At 36.2% G+C, this 20,904-nt stretch overlaps 1 protein-coding gene across 1 annotated transcript in view; it reads right to left on the bottom strand.

The window, feature by feature from the left end:
• APOB (apolipoprotein B) overlaps positions 1 to 18,693 on the bottom strand; it is a 36,828-nt gene extending 18,135 nt beyond the window's left edge. The window contains 21 exon segments of the mRNA XM_065681720.1: positions 391 to 601; positions 1,225 to 1,346; positions 1,569 to 1,751; positions 2,256 to 2,467; positions 3,618 to 3,785; positions 4,560 to 4,751; positions 5,046 to 5,222; positions 5,761 to 5,998; positions 6,356 to 6,567; positions 7,544 to 7,690; positions 7,806 to 7,923; positions 8,116 to 8,343; positions 9,155 to 9,374; positions 10,129 to 10,214; positions 10,392 to 10,516; positions 11,506 to 11,661; positions 11,844 to 11,997; positions 13,056 to 13,201; positions 14,075 to 14,190; positions 16,849 to 16,887; positions 18,586 to 18,693. Of these exon segments, the coding sequence (XP_065537792.1) occupies positions 391 to 601; positions 1,225 to 1,346; positions 1,569 to 1,751; positions 2,256 to 2,467; positions 3,618 to 3,785; positions 4,560 to 4,751; positions 5,046 to 5,222; positions 5,761 to 5,998; positions 6,356 to 6,567; positions 7,544 to 7,690; positions 7,806 to 7,923; positions 8,116 to 8,343; positions 9,155 to 9,374; positions 10,129 to 10,214; positions 10,392 to 10,516; positions 11,506 to 11,661; positions 11,844 to 11,997; positions 13,056 to 13,201; positions 14,075 to 14,190; positions 16,849 to 16,887; positions 18,586 to 18,643 (3,308 nt within the window). The 5' untranslated portion in view covers positions 18,644 to 18,693.
• Between the last annotated feature and the right edge of the window lie 2,211 nt (positions 18,694 to 20,904).

Consider the following 20,904-nt stretch of genomic DNA (forward strand, 5'->3'; position numbering starts at 1 on the left):
AACTTTTTGTAGAGCTGAACATAACCAGTAAAAGATAATACTTCTCTGAACAAACCTTGCCTTGTTTATATCCTTGGATTATCACACCTGCAATAACACTAGTACAATGTCACTTTTGTAGTCATGTGTGTGCAAACATAGAAGAACTAGCTCAAGGAACTTGTAATACAAATTATATATATACATACAGTAGGAAAGATCACTTGGTATATTAGGTGTACACATGATGTATTTCAAATAAAATACCTCAAGGATTTTTTAAGAGGGTTTGAATGGCAAGCTTCTCCATCTTTTTGTACAAGCAATTTCTTCACAAAGGGATAAAATTTTCTGCCTTCAATAAAACATTCAGCTATCTTATACAAAGATGTAAGTGTGTTTCTGAGTTACCTTATCTGGCCACTAAGAGTAACTTCAGAAATCTTCTTGTTGTTAAAGTCTAAGACAAAGGTATATGCTTTCTTCCCAGGAATGGATTCATCAGCAATTCTGAAGTTTGTACCAAAGTCAACATCAACATCAGGAATGTGGACATCACTGGTCAAAATCTTTCTGTCTCTGTTGTACCTGAAGGTCAGTGTGGCCTCATGCTGCTTTACACCTGGAAAATACAGTGTACTTTGGTTATTTGCAAACATGGAATCTGTTTGGACTTTTCTTAAAACGAGAATTAAAAAGGATCAACTGGAAATCATATCACCCTGAAGATCTAATGCAACCTGTGATGAGCTTGAATCAGAAACTGGATCATCTGTTATCTTCTAAACACACCATGTGCTGATCCACTAATCCCATCACTACTTCTGTCACGTAAACTTGCCATCCCACAGATTCTCCCTTTGAAAAATTTTGCTGGTTATGCAGTTCTTCTCACTTTTTACGCTTTTTACTTCTGTATTTCATCAGAAACGGTATTCTTCTCTGCTTATACAGAATCCATTAATGTCTCGTCCTTGCTTCTGTTCACCAGTATCACAGTTTCATTTAAAACTTGGGGAAGTATTTTGGGGATATAAAAATAGCCGATGATTTTGAAAATCTTGCACTGGGATTGCATATATGAAATTAAATGAAGTTAAAGCTTTGGCCTGTTTGGATGTGAAAATGGTATTCTATTTTACACTGTTAAGAATTCTATTATGATTTATTCATATGAATCTTTTTCCTATTAAATGACACAGTTCAAAACTGAGGTAAACCATACTGCTTTTTTCAAACTCTTACCTTCTGCCTGAATAGCAAACTTTAAGGTGTCTATCAGGTAATTTCCCTCTCTCTGCAGGCCGTAGTTTGCACTTGCAGAGTATTCCTTCACTTCACCTGTGGACACTAATTCAACTTCAAATCTAAAGAAAGAGTAAACAAATGTTTTGTAAATAACTATTTTGTTCATTATCACAAACAAGAAATCGTACAGTTCTCAATAGCTCTCCTGAGCTGCTCCTGCTAGGCTGTTTTTAAAGATTTTTAAAGGTCAGCTTTATTTGAGAAGATACTGTAGATGCTAAGCCTTAAGAGAGAAGGTTAGTTAACACAAAATAAGCATAGCTAAAGATTATATGACTTACCTGGATTCTCCAGTCAAGGGATAATATGGAGCTGCCTCTGTGGCACTGGCATTAGAGTACAATAATTTCGTGCAGAAATTTAGACCAGCAATGAAAGGCTTGCATGAAGTCCAGGTTTCTCGGTTCTCAATCAGAGGTGGAATCTCTTCACTTTTGGTTGAAGACACCAAATGTAGCGTGTTGCTGGAACAGAAAGGTGAACCATTTATTCCCAGGACATGTGTTCAGACATTGTCCCATTAACGAGGTTATTTTCTAAATAAAAAAATCACTTATTAAGGTAGGGGGCTTAATGAAATAACATTTGGTGGCTAAATGAAAAAGTGGTTTATTATTATGATTATTGATAATGCTGTTTATTAAGCCACCCTTTATAAAATTAATATAAGTAGTTCATTTAAATTCAACCTAAAAATAGGCATTACTATTATAAAATAGAAGAACGTTGTTGAAAATTTCATAAAATAGTGATGAAATTAAAGAGTCTGTAAGCCATGACTCACAGTCACCACTTATCTGGGCTATTTGCTTCTCACAAAAGAAGTTAACCCAGTTTTACAATGCCTGGGATTTTTCTGAACTGAAAATTTCTCCATGCCAGCCCTAGCCTCTCAGTTCCATCACAATAAAAATAATAAAGGGAAGGGAAGACCATAGCCCTGGAAGTTCTCATTCAGTTCTCATTACCTGATACTGAGGAGTTTTGTTGGAGTTTTCGGAGCAGGAATGCTGAATTTCAGCTGTCCAGCTTTCATAGTAACATGTGCTTCAATTCCAGACTCATGGAATATATTAGAATTAATCTCCACACCATTTCTAGTAAACTCAGGCACGTTTATTCCCAGGTGTGTTACAAAGTCAATTGCCACTGAAGGTTTAGCAAGGAGTTCTGCTTGCATCTATTTAATAAAAACAAAATGTTGTATTTATTTGCCTAATACACTTACTGGTTTTAGAAAACAAATTAATATTGTTGATAATCTAGAAGTAAGTTTTGTATTTGATTTTGCTATTAAAAAAATTTGATCCTCAAGTCACACAGGCAGAGGGATCCCATAAGTGGCAACTGTAAAGTGACAAATAGAGCAAAACTATAGCACTAAGGAACCTTACCTACTTTAATGTAAAAAATAGTCATGCTTCAGAAAGATTTTGTACATGGGGCTACTTGCATGTACTTTAAATCTGAAGACAAGAGCCAGTTTTTGATTGTAAAAACAAAAATAGCAACTTTCAAAAACAATGAGCAAGCTGACTGACAAAAAAAAATGGATTCAAGATTTTAAATTCTCTTAACAGAAAACAGCTTAATTTCAAGATTTTGGTTTGGCCATTACTGAAAGAATGCACAGAATGAAATATTCTGGTAAAGATTCCAAAGGTAACTAGAAGGCAATCGGTACTAAACTTGAGGACTTATTTTTCATTTGTATCGTGTATTAAAAGTTTAGGTGAACTGAAACTATTGATAAATTTATACAAAATATTTACTAAATTACAGCAAGATATTACTAAAATTATAAAAAAAAAGAGATTTTTTTTTGTTTGTTTGTTTGTTTTTCTCCAGAGAAATACTTTTGTACAACATGGTCTTTAATTGTCATAATTTTAAAATGCTTCCTTTCTGATCAAAAAATACTCCATTTAACTCAATTTTCACTATTTCTTCTAACTGGAAATAAAAAGTTTCACTTTGAATTGGTCACATCAGAATATTTTATAAACTGGTTGGTTTGAACAGGAATTTGTAACATTCTCATTTGAGAGAGGGAGAAATAAACACAGATTAAAAGGATTGTTTTTGAAATGGTGATTAAAATACTTTAATAAATTTTATTATGTCTTATACTCAATTTATTATATGCATTACTTCTTACTTCAATGTAAATGTCACCCAAAAATTAACTGAAGACCTCTAATAAGTAAGTTGTTTTTTTTCATTTCAAGAGTATTTTATAGTCTTTAAAACTATTCTGGTGTTACACATTTATCATGGAATGAAATTGTATATTACTAGGAGACAAAATATATACAGCTGTCAAGACTTACACTTTTTTGATGAAGCTTCATAGCTACTTTGGCCCCAGGTGTCACTATTCCAGACAAGGCAAACTTCAGTTGCAAGCCTGCTCCAGTTGGGAGCTCAAACTCATTGTCCATGAACATGTAGTGGATGAATAAATCCCTGTCAACACCTTTTGAAATAGCTTGCGCAATCTGTGAAGCAAACAAGGAAATAAACACTAACATATCTACACTTTGGAATATGTACATCTCATATTTAAAAAATTGATTATGGTATGACTGTAACTGCATAATCCAAAAATTAGTTACATACATAGCACAGAATCTTAATTCCTCCAGATTACTTGCTTCAAAAGAATGCACTAAAGACTCTCCATCAAAATCTCAGCTTTAAATGAATACTGGATTTTATTATCTGCCTTCATACACACAGATCATCTACGCTGACATACACACACAAAGCTGAATTGGTTTGGATAACATTTAACATTCTGGCTTCCCCAAAGTCAATGGCAAAGCGGGTTTTTTTCAAACTTCAATGAAAGAAGGCTTTCACCAAATATTCCTGTACTTCAACTGTACTACAACTTCTTTTCTTCTTAACATGATGAATGGTTGCTTAATATTAATATGCATTTTCATAATTAGATATTTAGTAGTATAGCATAATCACCAGCAAAAGATTTAGGGCATTGTTCCAGTAGGGAATTCAGTCATACAATAAGATCTGAACTTTCACTTTTCCTTTCCTTTCACCCATCTTCCAGGAGGACTCCACTTGGATATTGAGGAGCCTTCATGGGTTTCTCAGAGTCCTTCACACTAAACCTGAATGTTTTAAATAATTTTATTTTCATGTTGGCATCAAATAGCCATTCTTTACATCATAAACACAGCCTAAGTTTTAAAAATATCTTGTTGAAAACCCCCAAATTAATAATACACATTAGTGCCTCAGAAACATACCATTTCAGGAATAGTCTGAAGAGTTTTAACACTCTTTAAAATCATGGTTCCCAGCAATCTGAAGTCATTGAGTTTCATGTACCCAAGTTCTTCTCCCAGGATTCTCAGATATGCTCTTCCTTCAGGAGCTTCTTTGTTGCCCAATTCTTTTAGTAGTTTTTCAAGGTTAAGTATGATTCCTTTCATGACATCCTGAAAATTCAATCAGAAAGAAGTAAAACAGATTTATGAGAAATCTGTAAGACCATGTATCTAGAACAGTCATTTAGTGAATGTGAACTAATCTGCACATGCACTTCTCACAGATTTGCCTTCAAAGGACCCCCTCTCATACAATTATGAAAAAAAACATTATTAAATAGCATTAAGTATTTCTGGTTTAGCTTATCAGAAGAGGAAAAGACATATATAATAAACAGGGAAGTGCTGTAATTATTGTGTAAAGATAGGAATGCCGTGCTGCACAGAGAATGTTTTCAAGCTTACTTGATCCTGCTTGCCATCCTGGGAATAACCAAAATAGTCAAAAAGCATCTTGGAAACTGGCTCTGGCACTCTGCCATCAACCCAGTACAAGGCCTTGCTTGCAGTGTCTGGAAAAAATCCCTTCTCTCCAAACAAAGCTTCCAGTGTTGGTTCAAACCCCTTTCCATCCAATCCAAGCTGTAACAAATAGGATAATGCAATAACTGAGACACATTCTCCACTTCTTCAGAGCTTTACAAGAAAGAAACTTTCTGGGCAACAAACAATGCATTTCAAGGCTATCCCGCAAGTCTACAGTTTCTAAGGGAAGATATGGAATACTAGGTATTACAACTAATTTTATCTCTCTGGTGAGATCCAACAAAAAACCTACATATAAGCTGGATATTACTTAAAATCTACTATGAGTATGTGTGGCAGTAGTGATTCATTAGCATGAAGGCAATTTGTTACAGATGGGTTCATTTTACCCTAGCTGAGGCCTTTAGTAACTCCAACAAGGTCGTTCATCCAGTCAGTGCCAAGTGACATCACATAATGGCTGGCTTGCTCTAAAACCCATTGAGATTAAATGAAAGTCCCCTTGTAAGCAGTGATATTTAGATTTCTCCCAAAGCTTGTAAAAACAATACATTATTCAGAGAAAGTTATTGTAAGAAAACAGAAATGAGAATGAAAACAGCTGAATACTAGCAAAAGTTTTTGATAATTGTACCTCAAAGATATCGCTTGAGCCAAATCCATACAAGTTCAGGGTGGCTTTTAGCATGGTCTCTTTAGGAACATAGCTGTTTGGATCAAATACAACATTTCCTTCTACTTTGGCAGAGATGGGATCAATGCCAGGAACAGAAACTCTTTTGGAAATCTGGTAATTTTGTGAGAATTTTCTGAAATCTTTGACTGTTGGAACCTGGTTTCCTTTCAGAGCTTCTTCAACTCGGCTTTTTAGACTAGGAAAGAGGACAGCAATGCAAATATGGTTAGTATAAATATCAAAAAGTCATTTAGTTGAGGGATTTCTTGTGTCACTTGCAGACATTCATACAACTGAGGTGATTGCAAATGGCTAGCACTGTGCTCTGCACAGTAAAAATAAGACTGCAAGCTGGCACTGCTCTAATAGCCACAGATTTACTCACCTGATATGCTTGTTCAAACAAGAAAACAAACAAACAAAAAACCCCCCAAACAATCAGAAGAAAAGAGAAAAAAGGCATTGCTAAATAACTGGTGCTGCAATTTTGGTCAAAACTTTGGTTTCCCTAGAAGACCAGCACATAACCAGTATCTAACTAAAATTTACTTACTCTTCAATGCCTAATTCTTCAGAGTCTAGGATGTTGGCAACATGTGAGGCAATGAAGCTTTTCACTTGCTCATTCTTCTCCTTTGTGAGAACTCTCAAAATCTTGGCAAGATCATTTGGGGAAGGATTTTTCATCAGTATGAGATAAGCTGCTAGACGTTTGTCTGTAGGTGCATCCCCTTCTTGGAATGCTTTCAGAAGTGCTGAACGGTCCTATATAAGAAAGGTTTGCACTGATGAGCTGGCTAGCAGATGATGTTGCTAAACTCTTTGAGGAATATATAGGGTGAAATAATTTACAGGATGTAATGTGTTCAAGACTGCATAACTATTTCTATGCCTTAGTTCTACAACTGATCAAAAATGTTTCATTGAAGCTATTTTGATAAAATTTCTTTTGCTAGAAAATGTCATAGAAAGGATGGGTTTATTAAAGCTAGTTTTCTTATCCTACATTTGGCAGGTTACTTTTTTGTTTAGAATACTCAGTTTTCATTTTTAGGAATCAGAAGATTTCTGGTCAGCAGACAAATTGTCAAATTTTGGAAAAAAGATAATTCAGTTTGAGAAGGTGATAAAAAATTTTCTGTTGCAGAAAATTAAAAACATATTTTGAATTAAAAATAAATCTTTAAATTAAACTGAATCTGAGGATGTGAACTCCAGGTGTTTCCATGCTCCCAGTCTCATTAAGCCTTGTCAGGAAACAAGAGCATATCTTCTTGGTATTGAAACTATATCAATATACTAAGCTGGCACCCATTCTGTAGGAGGTGCTTTAATGTCACTGTAATGTAATAATAACCTAGATAATAAGTCTAACCATTACTATTAATAACAATGACAATAAAATGTAAATGGAGTGCTTTGTTAGTTAAAACCACTTTTAAATATGTAGAACTCCATTTAAGACATTAACAGGAACAGATCCAGACTTCACGTTTAAACTGAGACTACCTATACAAAGCAACTGCATCTCAAAGAAGCAACACCCACTGAGCCAGAACTCTGCAGAACTTCTCAGATATGTGTATGGAAACTAACTAAAGGAGTTCTAAAAAAGCAGGAGACAGCTAAAAAGAGATATAACAAAACTATCGAATAATGGGAATGGTTTTGCATATTTAATAGCTTCTCTGAACAAAGTGAACTAAAACCAGTTTGTGCTGGTTCTTGTGACCCAATTTACCTCTTCAGTAACAGTCATTTTTCTGAATGCCTGGATGGCTGCTTTCTGAACTGAAAGTGATGCAGCTTCATTTCTCATGCATGTCTTAAGAAAAGACTTCAGGTTGGGTTTAGCTTTCTCCATTACTGTGCCCATGTTTCCAATAGCCTGTCAGTAATGAAAACACAGAAAGATGTCAAACATAATTTCTCCACTAAGACAGTAACATTTGAGCTAAAATTCAAACTAGTAGCTGCAAAAGGAAAAAAGGAAATAAAAATACCCGAAGTGTTAGGTACGTGAGCTCGTCTTCCCCAGAACAATCAGCGCCAAGCAGTGAAATCATGAAGTCTGCAACATTTGTTATTTCCTCTGTCACAGTCATCTTCTCATTGTAGAACCTGAAGAAATACAGAAACACATTAGGAAAAAAAGAAAATGAGAAATGTCTATTTTTTAATCCCAAACAACAACAAATAATAAAAAGAGAGTAACAAAAAATCCTCAAAAAGCGACTAGTTTTAGGGTTTACTTTCAGCATTTTAATGTTTTCTTGAGGATATTTTGTCCAATTACACGTTATCATTACTTACTTAGTAACAGAATGACTCAAGCCATAAAAAGAAGCTCTACTTGGCTGATACTGGGCCATGTTAAGAATTTCCTGTATTCTTTTTGGAGTTGGAGAAGGCAATAGTCCCAGTGTATATGTGACTAGGTCTACCACAAGCGGGTTCACATTTCCAGTTCTCAGTATTTGAAGGACTGCACTATTGCACTCTGGAGTCCCACACTGAGTCAGGGCCTGAACTGTGATGGAACTGAAAGGAAAAGATTACTTAAGTTATACTAATAACATGATTAGCTGTGAACAACAAGAAAGTATTAGCAATACTATAATTACACAGACATATCTATTTTTTTCTTCACCAGAGGCTTTCCCACAACTCTAAGTATTATAATATGTTGAACTAGACTGAAGCTCTAGTCTCTGTACAGACTGAGGTCATTAAGTATGTGTAAACTGATGCCAGCTAGGACAGAAGAATATGGGTAGGAAGTACAGGGCATGCTCAGACCAAAGAATTGTGCTCTTCCATGTCTCCAGAAATCTTGTTTTAAAAACTGTGTTCTTTGCTGTAAGTCATACTTGGTAGTTTGAACTTAACAGTCACTGTCCTTGAGCAAAACTCAAGATATTTGGCTATAATAACATACCCACAGAATTGCATCTGGCATACATGCATGGGATGGTGGTGAGGAAAAAAATCCTGCACTGGGCTGCATTATATTCTAATTTGTAGTTTGGCTTCTCCAATAAGTTTGGAAGGTTTTGTGGGTTCTTCATAGAAGGCTAGAACTTTCAGATCTATTTGAATTCTGATACTGTTCTCATATATATAATATTCAAGTTTCAATTAACGACCGAGTGTTTCTGATGGAAAAATGTGAAATCCACAGGTTTTACTCTCAATTCCTTATTTCTCTTTCTAGATAATTCTGATGATACTAATCTTTCTGAAAGACACTCTTTACATCTAATTAACATCTAATTGAAAACCACTTGCAGCAAAACTTTAGGATGTGGCATTGAGATATGTTGGGCTTGTGCAATGAACTGTTGTAACATACCTTGAGGTTTCCATCATCTTTGACACAAGAGAGCTAAGAGTGGTGTCATGTAAACTTCTAAGCCCAGAAACAAATTTGTAAAAGAGTCTTGCTCTCTGCTGGTTCTGCTGGGAGGCTGTAAGTTTCTGCAGTTCTTGAAGGATTTTCAGAACAGCATCGCCCTGCTTGGGAAATTTTGCATCTGTACTTTCCAGGGCAAGACCCTTCTCTTCCAGTTCATCTGGCAATTAAAAAAATCACATTCTTTATGTCTTTATCAAGGAGCTATGTTCATTTTTATCTTCCGCCATACATTTAGTATAAAGTCTGTGGATTATATTAGATGATAATTGTTGAAGTTTAACAGCTGAACAGTTACTAAAAATAATGGACTAGAATTTAAATATAATTCCTCCCAAAGCTAAATTATACTTATTTGCATAAATTCTTTTAAATTTTCATTAAGATGATTCCTTAACACCTTTTAAATTAGCATAGTTTGATTTTTTAACTTTTAATGAGCATATTGTAGGAGAGTTATTTATGACTAGAATTACCAACTGCATATCAGAAAAAAATGTTTTGGAACCAGATATATAGTAATGATGGACTGTTTAGATTTGGCAGCTGAAGCTAAAAGTTTCATAAGAAATTATGGCTAGCTAAAAAGGGTTCATCAAAGTAATTTCCAATAAAATTACTTTCCAAGCAAATTTTTAATTTTTAATTATAAATAATATTTTAACAGTTAAAATGAAAATACAAAGATTATTCAAAATTGCAGTGTTTTTAAATGTTTCTGGTTTTTCCATTTTATGCCTCAACCTTTTTTCCTGGCAAAATTTATTAAAAATCATTAAAAATTATGAGTTGTTTTGGTCCCTTCAACTGCATCTTTATTTAATTCAGGGTTGGTTTTCGGGTTTGGGTTTTTTTTAATATCCCTGTATTTGATCTGTATTTTGTGTTTGCATTACTGAGAATTGCAGCTATACCTCCATCAAAATTTCTGTTATTGATCTTTGGGGTATCTTCAAGCTTCAGTGTCTGGTTGACCTCTGTCATCACACCATAGCGATTTCTAGCAAATAAAGAAAAATTCAGTCCTTTAGTTGAGTCTAAGTACCACTGAGGGGTCTCCTGCCTTTTTGAGAACAAAATGCATATTTGGGGATGCAGTCATGGCAGAATGTGATACATCACCATTTAAAATGAATATTTATAAAGAAAGTGCAATGATAAATAGTGAGCAACCCACTTGTATGAGGAAGGCAGAAACAGGTGTTTTTCACTGCAGACAGCATCTCTTATATGCCTTTTCTTTGCATCAATATTGTAATGACAGAACTGTGTGCTCCTTAGAAGGGTAGATAATGGGATGTTCTGTAAAATAAATAGTTTGGCAGTCATTTTACTGACTATTATGGGAAAAAAACATAGTTTTGAGGCTGCCATAGTTTTAGTGTACTATTAAGTTACAGCATATTAGAAACAAGGTGCATAAATGTAATCATTCTCACACAAAGACAAAATTGATCCAGTAACAATCTTTAGTCTTGAGTCTCTTCACAGACAAAAATCCCACTGAAATTTTCCCTCAGGCCTTATTGAGGTGTTTGGCTTAGCAGTTACTTCATGATTGATCCCCTGCTGCCTACAACAAAGGACTCCTTCACAGAAACCAGTTTGTAATTTTTAGAGTAGTTCAAGACCCTTGTAACAGCTGATGTTCCTTTTAATTTCACTCTTATCATACAAATTTTACATATTTCTACAAGCTGTAGAAGTGGCAGAAAATATAAAATGTAGTTTTAGCATGATAAGAGCTCCTAATAATTCAGGGAAAACACTTAAAAGCACAGGTGCCATAAAACCAGGAAAAAATCTGCTGATATTCAAGCAAGTGACTGAATTTGATCATCATGGATTAAGAGGTAGCCTGAACAGCATGTAAAACCATCTACTTTGGAGCATTTAAAGCCCTCTCCTCCTGCACATCATATGCATATCAGGGTTTTGGCGAACAACATGTTTTCTGTGAAATCTGAATGGTGAAAATTTTGACCCACAAAACTAAAAATTTGGATTTGGCCTGATAGATTATCATGTAATCAATAGTACTAAGTCCATCTAAGAGAAGTTCTCTTTTAAAAAATAATGACAAGAACATGAAAGAAGATAATTACACTCTTTCTCTGCATCTTTGTTCTCTATTGACTGCCAACAAAACCACAGTCTGACCCTAAGGCAAGGGTGCAGAAAACCTATTTCAGCTTTTAGAAGATAATACAAAATTTAGTTGCTGTAATAGTTGTTTATAATTTTAGGTGATGTAGTGAAGAATTTTATATAATTTTGAATGGCATACTTACTAGTCCCTTTACAATGGCAATAGGGCTGACATAATCTCTGATAGGACTGAAGTTGTCACAGGCTTTCAGGTCCCTGTTAATTGAAATATCTTCTGCAACATTTCCTTTTCTAGATTTGAATTCAACTTCACTCTCACACTTTCCATATACAGTATCCTGGAAGTGGGAAAGAAATCAGTTCTTTTTCATGCTGTCAGACATTTTCTGATCTAGCTGAAAGGTACCCCTTCTGATCTGAATTAAGAGGTCTTTTGAAAACCGTGTTCAGGGGTAATTCTACTAGGTAAGGTTTCTTCCATTTGTTAAGGAAATAAAATGAATACTTTCAAAACACCTACCATTGAAACAGTTTGCACGTTTTCTACTGTTTCTGTTGGCACAAGTAGAGCTGAGATGATCCCTCTCTTGAGATTCAGTACATTCACAGGCTCATCCTTCTCTGGATACAGCTTGACTTTTGTTCCATCCTGAATGCTGAATTTTAGTTCATGCCTGACCCCCCAAAAAAACATTGTTAGTGTGAAATCACATTAAAGCCACCCAGTGAAGAGCATGTTATCAATAAACTGCTGGGCAATAGCTAGCATGAATGAAGCAACATGTTTATCTTGGTCTATCATTATTTACTATTCACTGTTGTTACTATTAGAAAGTATTACTATCAAAGCAGCAAAATTCTAACCAAGGTCATTCTGATACCATCAGACAATGTCATCTAAGGACAAGCAAATATCAAAAGCAGTGGCTGGAAGTTGGAATTGCACAAATTCAGAGAGCAGAAAACTTAGTTTTTAGAATGAGGTAATTATTAACTACAGCAATAGGCTACAAAATGGTGGGAAGGATTCTCTACTAGTTGCAGTCTTTAAATTATACTTTGTTTTCTGAAAAACATAGTTTAACATTGTCTCAAGTTGTTTTGAGATCTATGGCTTCTGAAACGAGGGAGTGGATACTGAGGCATTGAAACAGCATGAGGGTGCATGAGTAAAACATGCATTGACAAGCACTAGAGACTAGCTGGGTGGAGGGAGTAGCAGCAGTAAGTTACAAAAGCAGATAAGTAAGGAAAAGATAAGTTGCATAGGTCATTTAAGATTTGGACAGGAAACCTGGACTTCAGTCTCAAATGCCTTTCTATTGCACAGTCTTTGTACCATGTCAACAGAGGAAAATTATCTTAAAATGGCTGCACAGAACTATTTAAGAATTTGTTTATAAGAACTGCACAGAGCCATTTAAGAATTTGGTTATAAGAAGAAACATTCCACTTCTAATAATCTTTTAGGAGACTACCCAACAGTTTCTTGATGTAGGTGATATAGATGACAAAAATATTCCAGGTGAAAATTCTGCATGGGAAAAAACCTCTACTAGCGATTGAGAACTGTGCCAAGTTAGCTCTAGAAAATTTTGCTGTGGAATCAGCTTATAAATCTAACGTTATCGTGAAACATGTCCTATGCCTAGCGAAACATAGGGTGAACTCTAACACTGAAGCCTGTTCCATATTAAGGCTACAAGTACTGATGATAATTGATAATGCTTACCTGGACATGGCATTTGCAAAGTCCTCAGAGTTCTTTGACTTCTTTAGCATTGTCCTTCCTTCACTGTCAACACCAAATGTCTCCCTCAGGGAGCAATGCATTGTCCTCAGGATGAAATGGCACAGCTGTGGTACCTCCAGTTCAACCTGGAAACACAAATATGATGTATTTATCCTTTTTTCATTATAATTTTTCCAGGATCATCCATTACAGTTTTGAAAATATGATATGTCTTGGGTTTTCTGAGTGTCAGAATCACCCTGCTAGAAACTTTTGGGAAACATTCCAAAGTACTCTAAATAACTTAAGGTAACTTGAGGGAAATGATATAAAAGCCAGTCTTTGCTTGGTTTGATGGCAGGGAGTACGCTAAATACATGCTAAGCAACCAGCTTAGGTTCTGAAAATTTATAGTACTAGAAGAACTGTATTAAAACTTGAGTCATTGCACTGATCACTGCCAGTGATCTGTCATGAACAGTGTGTGCTAAACGAAAAAATATTTTCCTTAGTTATCCATTTCAGAAAACAACAAACACATGATGGGAAAGTTTGGGGTTAAATGGAGGGATATTGGGTAATTTAATGACCTACAGGATCTTTTACTCCTATAGCTTCAGTTCTGCCTTGACTGTTACCATCAACAAGCAATTAAGTGGTCTTCACGGCACCAATAAGCTGTTTTAGTTCGACTTCTAGAATTGTTTTAGGACATTGCCAAATTCAGCCTGAGAGCTAAGGAAAGCTGAAATACCAGGTCTTCCCCCTCTCTCATGTAAAAGCACAGCTAGATCAGGATTGAAATGCATTTGGCGCAGTAATATGAAGGAGTTCTGCCACCCTCAGTGCCCTCTCTGGGACAGGAAGGGCTTAGTCTTCAGGACTCTTAAAATGTGCCTTTCAAAAGAATTATCTTCTTTGGAAAACATTGAAGAATGCTCCCCAGCTGCCAGCTTCCATGTTATTCAGTACAGATATATAACAGTCCAAATCAGTTTTATTTACTCCTCTTTCTCTACCTTGCAAGTAATCTTTGAACCACTTCGAGAGTCTGCTGTTCCCGTGATCCCATTTGCTGTTTCTGCTTCATATGAATAAACATATTTTCTGAGGTGTTTAAATCTGGCTGCATCTTCTGAAATTGGGAAAACAAGAGTGCTTTTATGATTTGTGTACGACATATATATGTAGATCTTTACAATACGTGCTTAGTGTTGTGTAAGTAAAATGAATGCCACATTTAAAGGAAGCATGAGGACCCTCCCACTATTTCCTTGTGAAGAACAGCTTTCAGACAAAGTAATGTCAGAAAGATACATTCTGAAGAGTAAGACAAAACTTGTGGGGGAAACATAATTTTTGGGGTCCACTTCTCTGTATGATGAAATCTGACAATATGATCCCGTCTGGCCTTCAGATAATGCCCCATTAAAGTTACTGACAAAAGCAGGAGAAAACTTCAGATATGGAACAGTTTTAAAATCATAGAATTGTTTGAATTGGAAGAGACCTTATAGATCATCCATTTCCAAACCCCCTGGCATGGACAAGGACACCTTCCACTACACCAGGTTGCTCAAATGACCCTATTGTTTCTAAATTAAATCAACCAAATGGTAGTTTTCAAACTGGTAACAAAATTCTTAATTTCAGCTTAGATTTTTCCATCATAATTCAAATGCAAGGAGATGCCTTATCTAAATCACATAATTGAGACTGAAAGCAAATAGACACAGAAAGAGACAGAACACCAAATCTAGCATTCCTCAATACCATTTCAGCCAAATCTACAGAGTATCTTTCTGCTCCAGAAGCATGATCTACTTGACTTATTAGATCATAAAATTTTACTAATGGAGACAGACTTCAGTTATATGAAAAGCATCCAGAACAAGGCACAAGCACTAAGTTATGAGTAAGAACAAAGCAGGACAAAGTATTTGCAGAGGTGTTTCTTTTTTTTTTGCCAAAGGAAGCCTCAAAACTTAGTGAGCTTCCTCAAAGGGATAAATTTCACCTGTGTTTTATCTGTTCCTGTTGCTTTTAGAGGCAATTCACCTGTAATTCTAAACCTTAAAAGCAGGAATGAACTTAGAGACATAAAGAAAACAATTATTTGTTTCAGTATTAAATATAGGGTTATAAGATCCTTTGGTGTCTGGAATGCATAATGTAGGCCAAACAGTGTTCTCAATTACAATTAATTCCTATCATAACGACAGGATTTTTTTTTTTAAACTGAACATATGATGATCAGGTATTTTAAGTGCCTGTGTTAGAGCAGTCTAGGTCTATCTGAACCAGAAGTTACAGCTCCTTCTATTTAGACTGAACGGCTCACTGGGATTATGACACTGTTGCGATGCTGAGTGAAAAGGAATTTCCTAAATTGCTCCTTTGCAGTTATTTGTGACTGTTTGAAAATATTAGAGTCCTGATCTGGTTTTATAGAAAAAAAAAGGTAAAGGAATCTTGGTGTAAACCCACACACCATCAAATCCCTATGATTTTGCCTATCTATATGTGCCATGAATGTAGTTTGCTCTTCTTCTTTTATAAAGTATTTGTCATGTCAGAGGCTAATGGCAATGTTACCTTAACCTTTTTATATGACAGAATTATATATTTAAAAGGAGAACAGAATAATACTATAAATCTCATATTTCCTCCTTGGACTATCACTTTTATGAACTTTACATACTGTAATAATGTTTCAATTGAGATTACTTTCACATAATTCCTAAACGGAATTAATACAAATAATACTATCATGCAGTAATCAGCATCAAAAACATTTGCAAACTGATTATCTAATTAACACTAAAATTAACTGCTATAAGAAAATTCTGCATTATCCCTGTCACTTTTGGCTGTCCTGAACTATAATACTGTTTAACCGAACGTTCTCAAAAATTTTCGCAACACTATTATCTACTATGTTAAAGCCAAAAGGCTGATTATTCCTCCATGTCCTGCTTTTAAACAGAAATAAATGGAAAAGGAATAGGGAAATTATTAGATTAGACTTGCAAATATAATGTAATTTATTGTATCAAAATACATAAGAAATTGACAATGAAGCCCAGAAGTCTTCAAGTTGGTTCAGGCAGCTGAAATAAATCCAGTTGCCTGCAGATGGCGCTATAGCAAAAAACAAGGGAAAAAAAGGCACCGAGGACAGAACAAAACAGCTCCTGCAGTACTTTGACCCTATGGTGGAACATTATGTATCTAACCAAGCAGTCAAGGCTAGTCAGAGTTCATTACAAAGATAGGGTATAAAGTCAGCATTTCCTGAGTCTTGACTTGTTTAAAGAAACTGCTGTCCTTGTTGACAGAGTTGATGATTTATTCTACAGGTATTTAGTTAGATATCCAAGTGCAATTCTGTGGGTTTAGCAGTCACTGGAAGGGGTAAACGGGAAGGGAAATTCAGCCCATGGTAGAGTTTAATGTACATAACCTCACTGCTAAAGTATCACATCTAATAAACAGGGATTTCTAGATTAAGGAATTTGCACCTGACAATTAAGAAATCAACAAAACAAAGGAAAGTAGTTTATTAATGGCAGCTTTTTAAAAGTTTAGAAGCTCAATCACTTCCTAGGAAAATTTTGAGATTCTCTGAGCCAAGCTTTGTGGCTAATTAAATACCTAAAGTAAGTGGAACAAAGAATATTACCATCACTTCTGTTTCAGAGGAAGAGATTTATGGAAAAGTCAGGCTTAGAAAGATGCATTCAGTTAATATAGTGAAGTAAGATAACAAAAGCAGATTTAAGAAATCAGTTACTTGAACATCCTGGATTTCCACTTTCAGGTGTTTCTTCTTCTGTAAAGAATAAAAAAAACCCAAAGAATTAAAAGCTGGAAAAGCAGTTTATAGCTATAAAACAAAGGCTATGGAAATATAATCAGAAATACTACATTTTTGTTGTCAGGCGTTTTAAATTCATACCAACTTTTGAGCACTGATGTAAATAACAAAGCTTCTATTACCAGTAAAGAGTCAAATCCAGAGGGAATTACAGTAGTTGCCTTGATACTTGTGAACTAAGACCTCAGAATAACGTCTTTAAGTCACTGAATTAAGTTATTTTGATTTAAACTGAGAAGTACCAGCTTTTTGGTTAACAAGTATTCTTAAAAGCACTATGTTATGTGAAATAGAAAGTTTATAAATTATGGACAAACAATGTAGAGGTAGACAAATGAAATATGCCATGTAACATGGTTTACTTTAAAATTTTAGCCTATTTGAGCACACAAAAGTACTGCATAATGGATACATGGCTGTATTTTGCTTCTTGTGCATTTAAAAAAGGAAAACCTTGAAGATTAATACTACTATTCTTTTCTATTAAATCTTTTCTGAATATTTAGAGTTCATTCTTTGGAAGAGAAGAACACTTATTGGAAGCCTATTCAAATTAGGAAGAATCATTTGCTCCAATCTGTTTCAGATATGTCCCATATTACTCTATTTAAAATAAAATAAAGTATATAATATATATAATATAGCAAATCCGTAATGCAGAAAATCTATAATTTGCTGCATTCATTTGATGCAATGTCATTCTTTAGGATATCATACATGAACACCAGGACTTATCACAATATTCTCTGCACACTTTCCAAGTTTTCATTCTGGAAATTCTAAGATTGACCACACTATAGAAATAGGGTGTCTCATTAGCTACAGTAACAGCAATAGCAATAGTTATACTACAATTACTATTACAATAGTAATAACACTATTAATAGCCACTAGAAAAAACTGCATCCTTTAAAATTCTGTCTCATCAGTCGTCAGTAGAATATTAGTTCAACAAAGGTGTACTTATGGTGAATTCAATATATATATAAAACCAGACCTGCATAATTGTCCTCAGACTCAGTTTCCTCCTTAAGCTTACTGAAGTCTTAAGTAACACTACAGTGTCATATTCTAAAAAAGCCACTTCTTGGGAAGGAAGGATAGCTTACAATCCACAGCACCATATTGATCTAGGCTGTCTTTTTTGATTTTAGGGGAAAAATGCCTTTTATTGGCTTACTTGTTTAACCACTACTACTACTGATGACTATGTGCCTTTAACACGAAATTGTGTTTCAAATGTCAGTATTACCTGCAAAAGACATTATGCTTTACTGCTCTCTATCTTCACATTTGCAACAAAATAGGTTAAAACCAGCTGGGATAAATCTGTATGGTATCGCCAAACTTCAGTATCTTCATGGGGGTTTAAAAGGACAGCATTACAGAAAAACTATTAGGCCAAAATAAATAATGTGAATTCCTTACAAGTTGCAAAATACATTAAATCTGATAAAAAGATACCAGAAAACATTTGTGAATTTTTTATGTGATCCTCCTGATTACCCATTCCTACAAAGGGAAGAGATGAGATCTTTGCCACACTTAAACTAATTCTATAAGCCATTGTCCTGTTGATTTTTGCATTATTGTTGTTTTAATGGGTTCATAAATAAAGCAGCAAAAAGCACTAACATTAAAAGCAGTACTTACGTGTAAGAACACCACTGCTGAGCAGCAGCAAGAGCAGCAAGAGCTGCACAGGGCCCATGGTGAGCCCTGGACACTCTTGTGCTTTTCGTTTTCCCCTGTTTTTCCTTCCCTCCCCTCTTCACCTCTTCCCTACAGCCTCAGAGGGAGAATGAGCCTTCTGACTTGGACTTCCATTTATATAGTGTGTAGCAAGCAGCTGAGGCAAATGGTTTAGAAAGCTCAGAGCAAATTGCCAAAGGTCCAAAGGTGAGAGTTCCAGATCCTCACTGCACTCCAGACAATGCTCTGCTTTGGTTGTTGGGAGCCCCTGAAGGCAGAAGACTCTGCGTATATTGTAGATAAGTCACTGTTCCGGTTCATTTATTTTTTTTTCTTTAACAGAGTCTTAAAAGCAAAGTCCTCCAGCTAACAATGTATTCAAGTAAATTTCTCACATCTACACAGGAACAATTGCAACTCATAAATTATAGCTAGAAGAAATGATCACTGTAGCATGATTTCAGTATAGATGCTGGGAGGCTTAAGGGTATGGGTACTTGAGAAAATGAGAGTATTATGCAATTTAGACATCTCTCCTTTACAGGCAGAAGAATGAAAGTTTAAGGATTTTTTTCTACTGTTGCACCAAAATTTGTCATTTACCATTCTAAAAATAATTTTATATTGACTTGCAATATTCCAGTCATGTTCATGCTGAAAGTAAGCTCTACATAATTCTTTTGTTTCCTTATTTTTAGATTCAATTTCTTTCTTTGCTAATCACAGAATCACAGAATCACAGAATCCCAAGGGTTGGAAGGGACCTAAAAAGATCATCTAGTCCAACCCCCCTGCAAGAGCAGGGTAACCTACAGTACATCACACAGCAACTTGTCCAGGCGGGCCTTGAATATCTCCAGTGTAGGAGACTCCACAACCCCCCTGGGCAACCTGTTCCAGTGCTCTGTCACTCTTACAGTAAAGAAGTTCTTCCTGATGTTAACGTGGAACTTCCTATGCTCCAGTTTACACCCATTGCCCCTTGTCCTATCACTGGATATCACTGAAAAAAGCCTAGCTCCATCATCCTGACACCTACCCTTCACATATTTGTAAACATTGATGAGGTCACCCCTCAGTCTCCTCTTTTGCAAGCTAAAGAGACCCAGCTCCCTCAGCCTCTCCTCATAAGGGAGATGTTCCACTCCCTTAATCATCTTTGTGGCTCTGCGCTGGACTCCTTCAAGCAATTCCCTGTCCTTCTTGAACAGAGGGGCCCAGAACTGGACGCAATATTCCAGATGCGGCCTCACCAAGGCTGAGTAGAGGGGGAGGAGAACCTCTCTTGACCTACTAACCACTCCCTTTCTAATGCACCCTAAGATGCCATTTGCCTTCTTGGCCACAAGAGCACATTGCTGGCTCATGGTCATCCTCCTATCCAACAGGACCCCCAGGTCCCTTTCCCCTTCACTACTTTCCAGCAGGTCAACCCCCAACCTGTACTGGTACATGGGGTTGTTCTTCCCCAGATGCAAGACTCTACACTTGCCCTTGTTAAATTTCATCAAGTTTCTCCCCGCCCAACTCTCCAGCCTGTCCAGGTCTCGCTGAATGGCAGCACAGTCCTCTGGTGTGTCAGCCACTCCTCCCAGTTTTGTGTCATCAGCAAACTTGCTGAGGGTGCACTCAGTTCCCTCATCCAGGTCATTGATGAAAATATTAAACAGCACCGGTCCCAGCACCGACCCCTGAGGAACTCCACTAGTCACAGACCTCCAGCTAGATTCTGCGCCATTGACCACAACTCTCTGCCTTCTTCCTTTCAACCAGTTCTCGATCCACCTCACTACTTGATCGTCAAGCCCACACTTCCTCAGCTTATCTATGAGGATGCTGTGGGAGACAGTATCAAATGCCTTACTGAAATCAAGAAAAACCACATCTACCGCTCTACCATCATCCCTCCACCTAGTCACTTCCTCATAGAAGGCTATAAGGTTGGTCATACATGACTTCCCCCTCATAAAACCATGTTGGCTGTTCTTAATGACCCCCTCATCCTTGATATGCCTAGTGATGGAGTCAAGAATAAGTTGTTCCATCATCTTTCCAGGGATGGAGGTAAGGCTGACCGGTCTATAATTACCCGGGTCCTCCTTGCCCTTCTTATAGATTGGTGTGACCTTTGCCATCCGCCAATCCTCAGGCACCTCGCCCGTTTCCCACGACTTACCAAAGATGATGGAAAGTGGCCTAGCAATGACCTCCGCCAGCTCCCTCAGCACCCGTGGGTGCATTCCATCCGGACCCATCGATTTACAGATGTCCAGTTTGCAT

This window comes from Lathamus discolor, chromosome 5 (genome assembly GCF_037157495.1).
Source record: "Lathamus discolor isolate bLatDis1 chromosome 5, bLatDis1.hap1, whole genome shotgun sequence".
Classification (NCBI taxonomy): domain Eukaryota; kingdom Metazoa; phylum Chordata; class Aves; order Psittaciformes; family Psittacidae; genus Lathamus; species Lathamus discolor.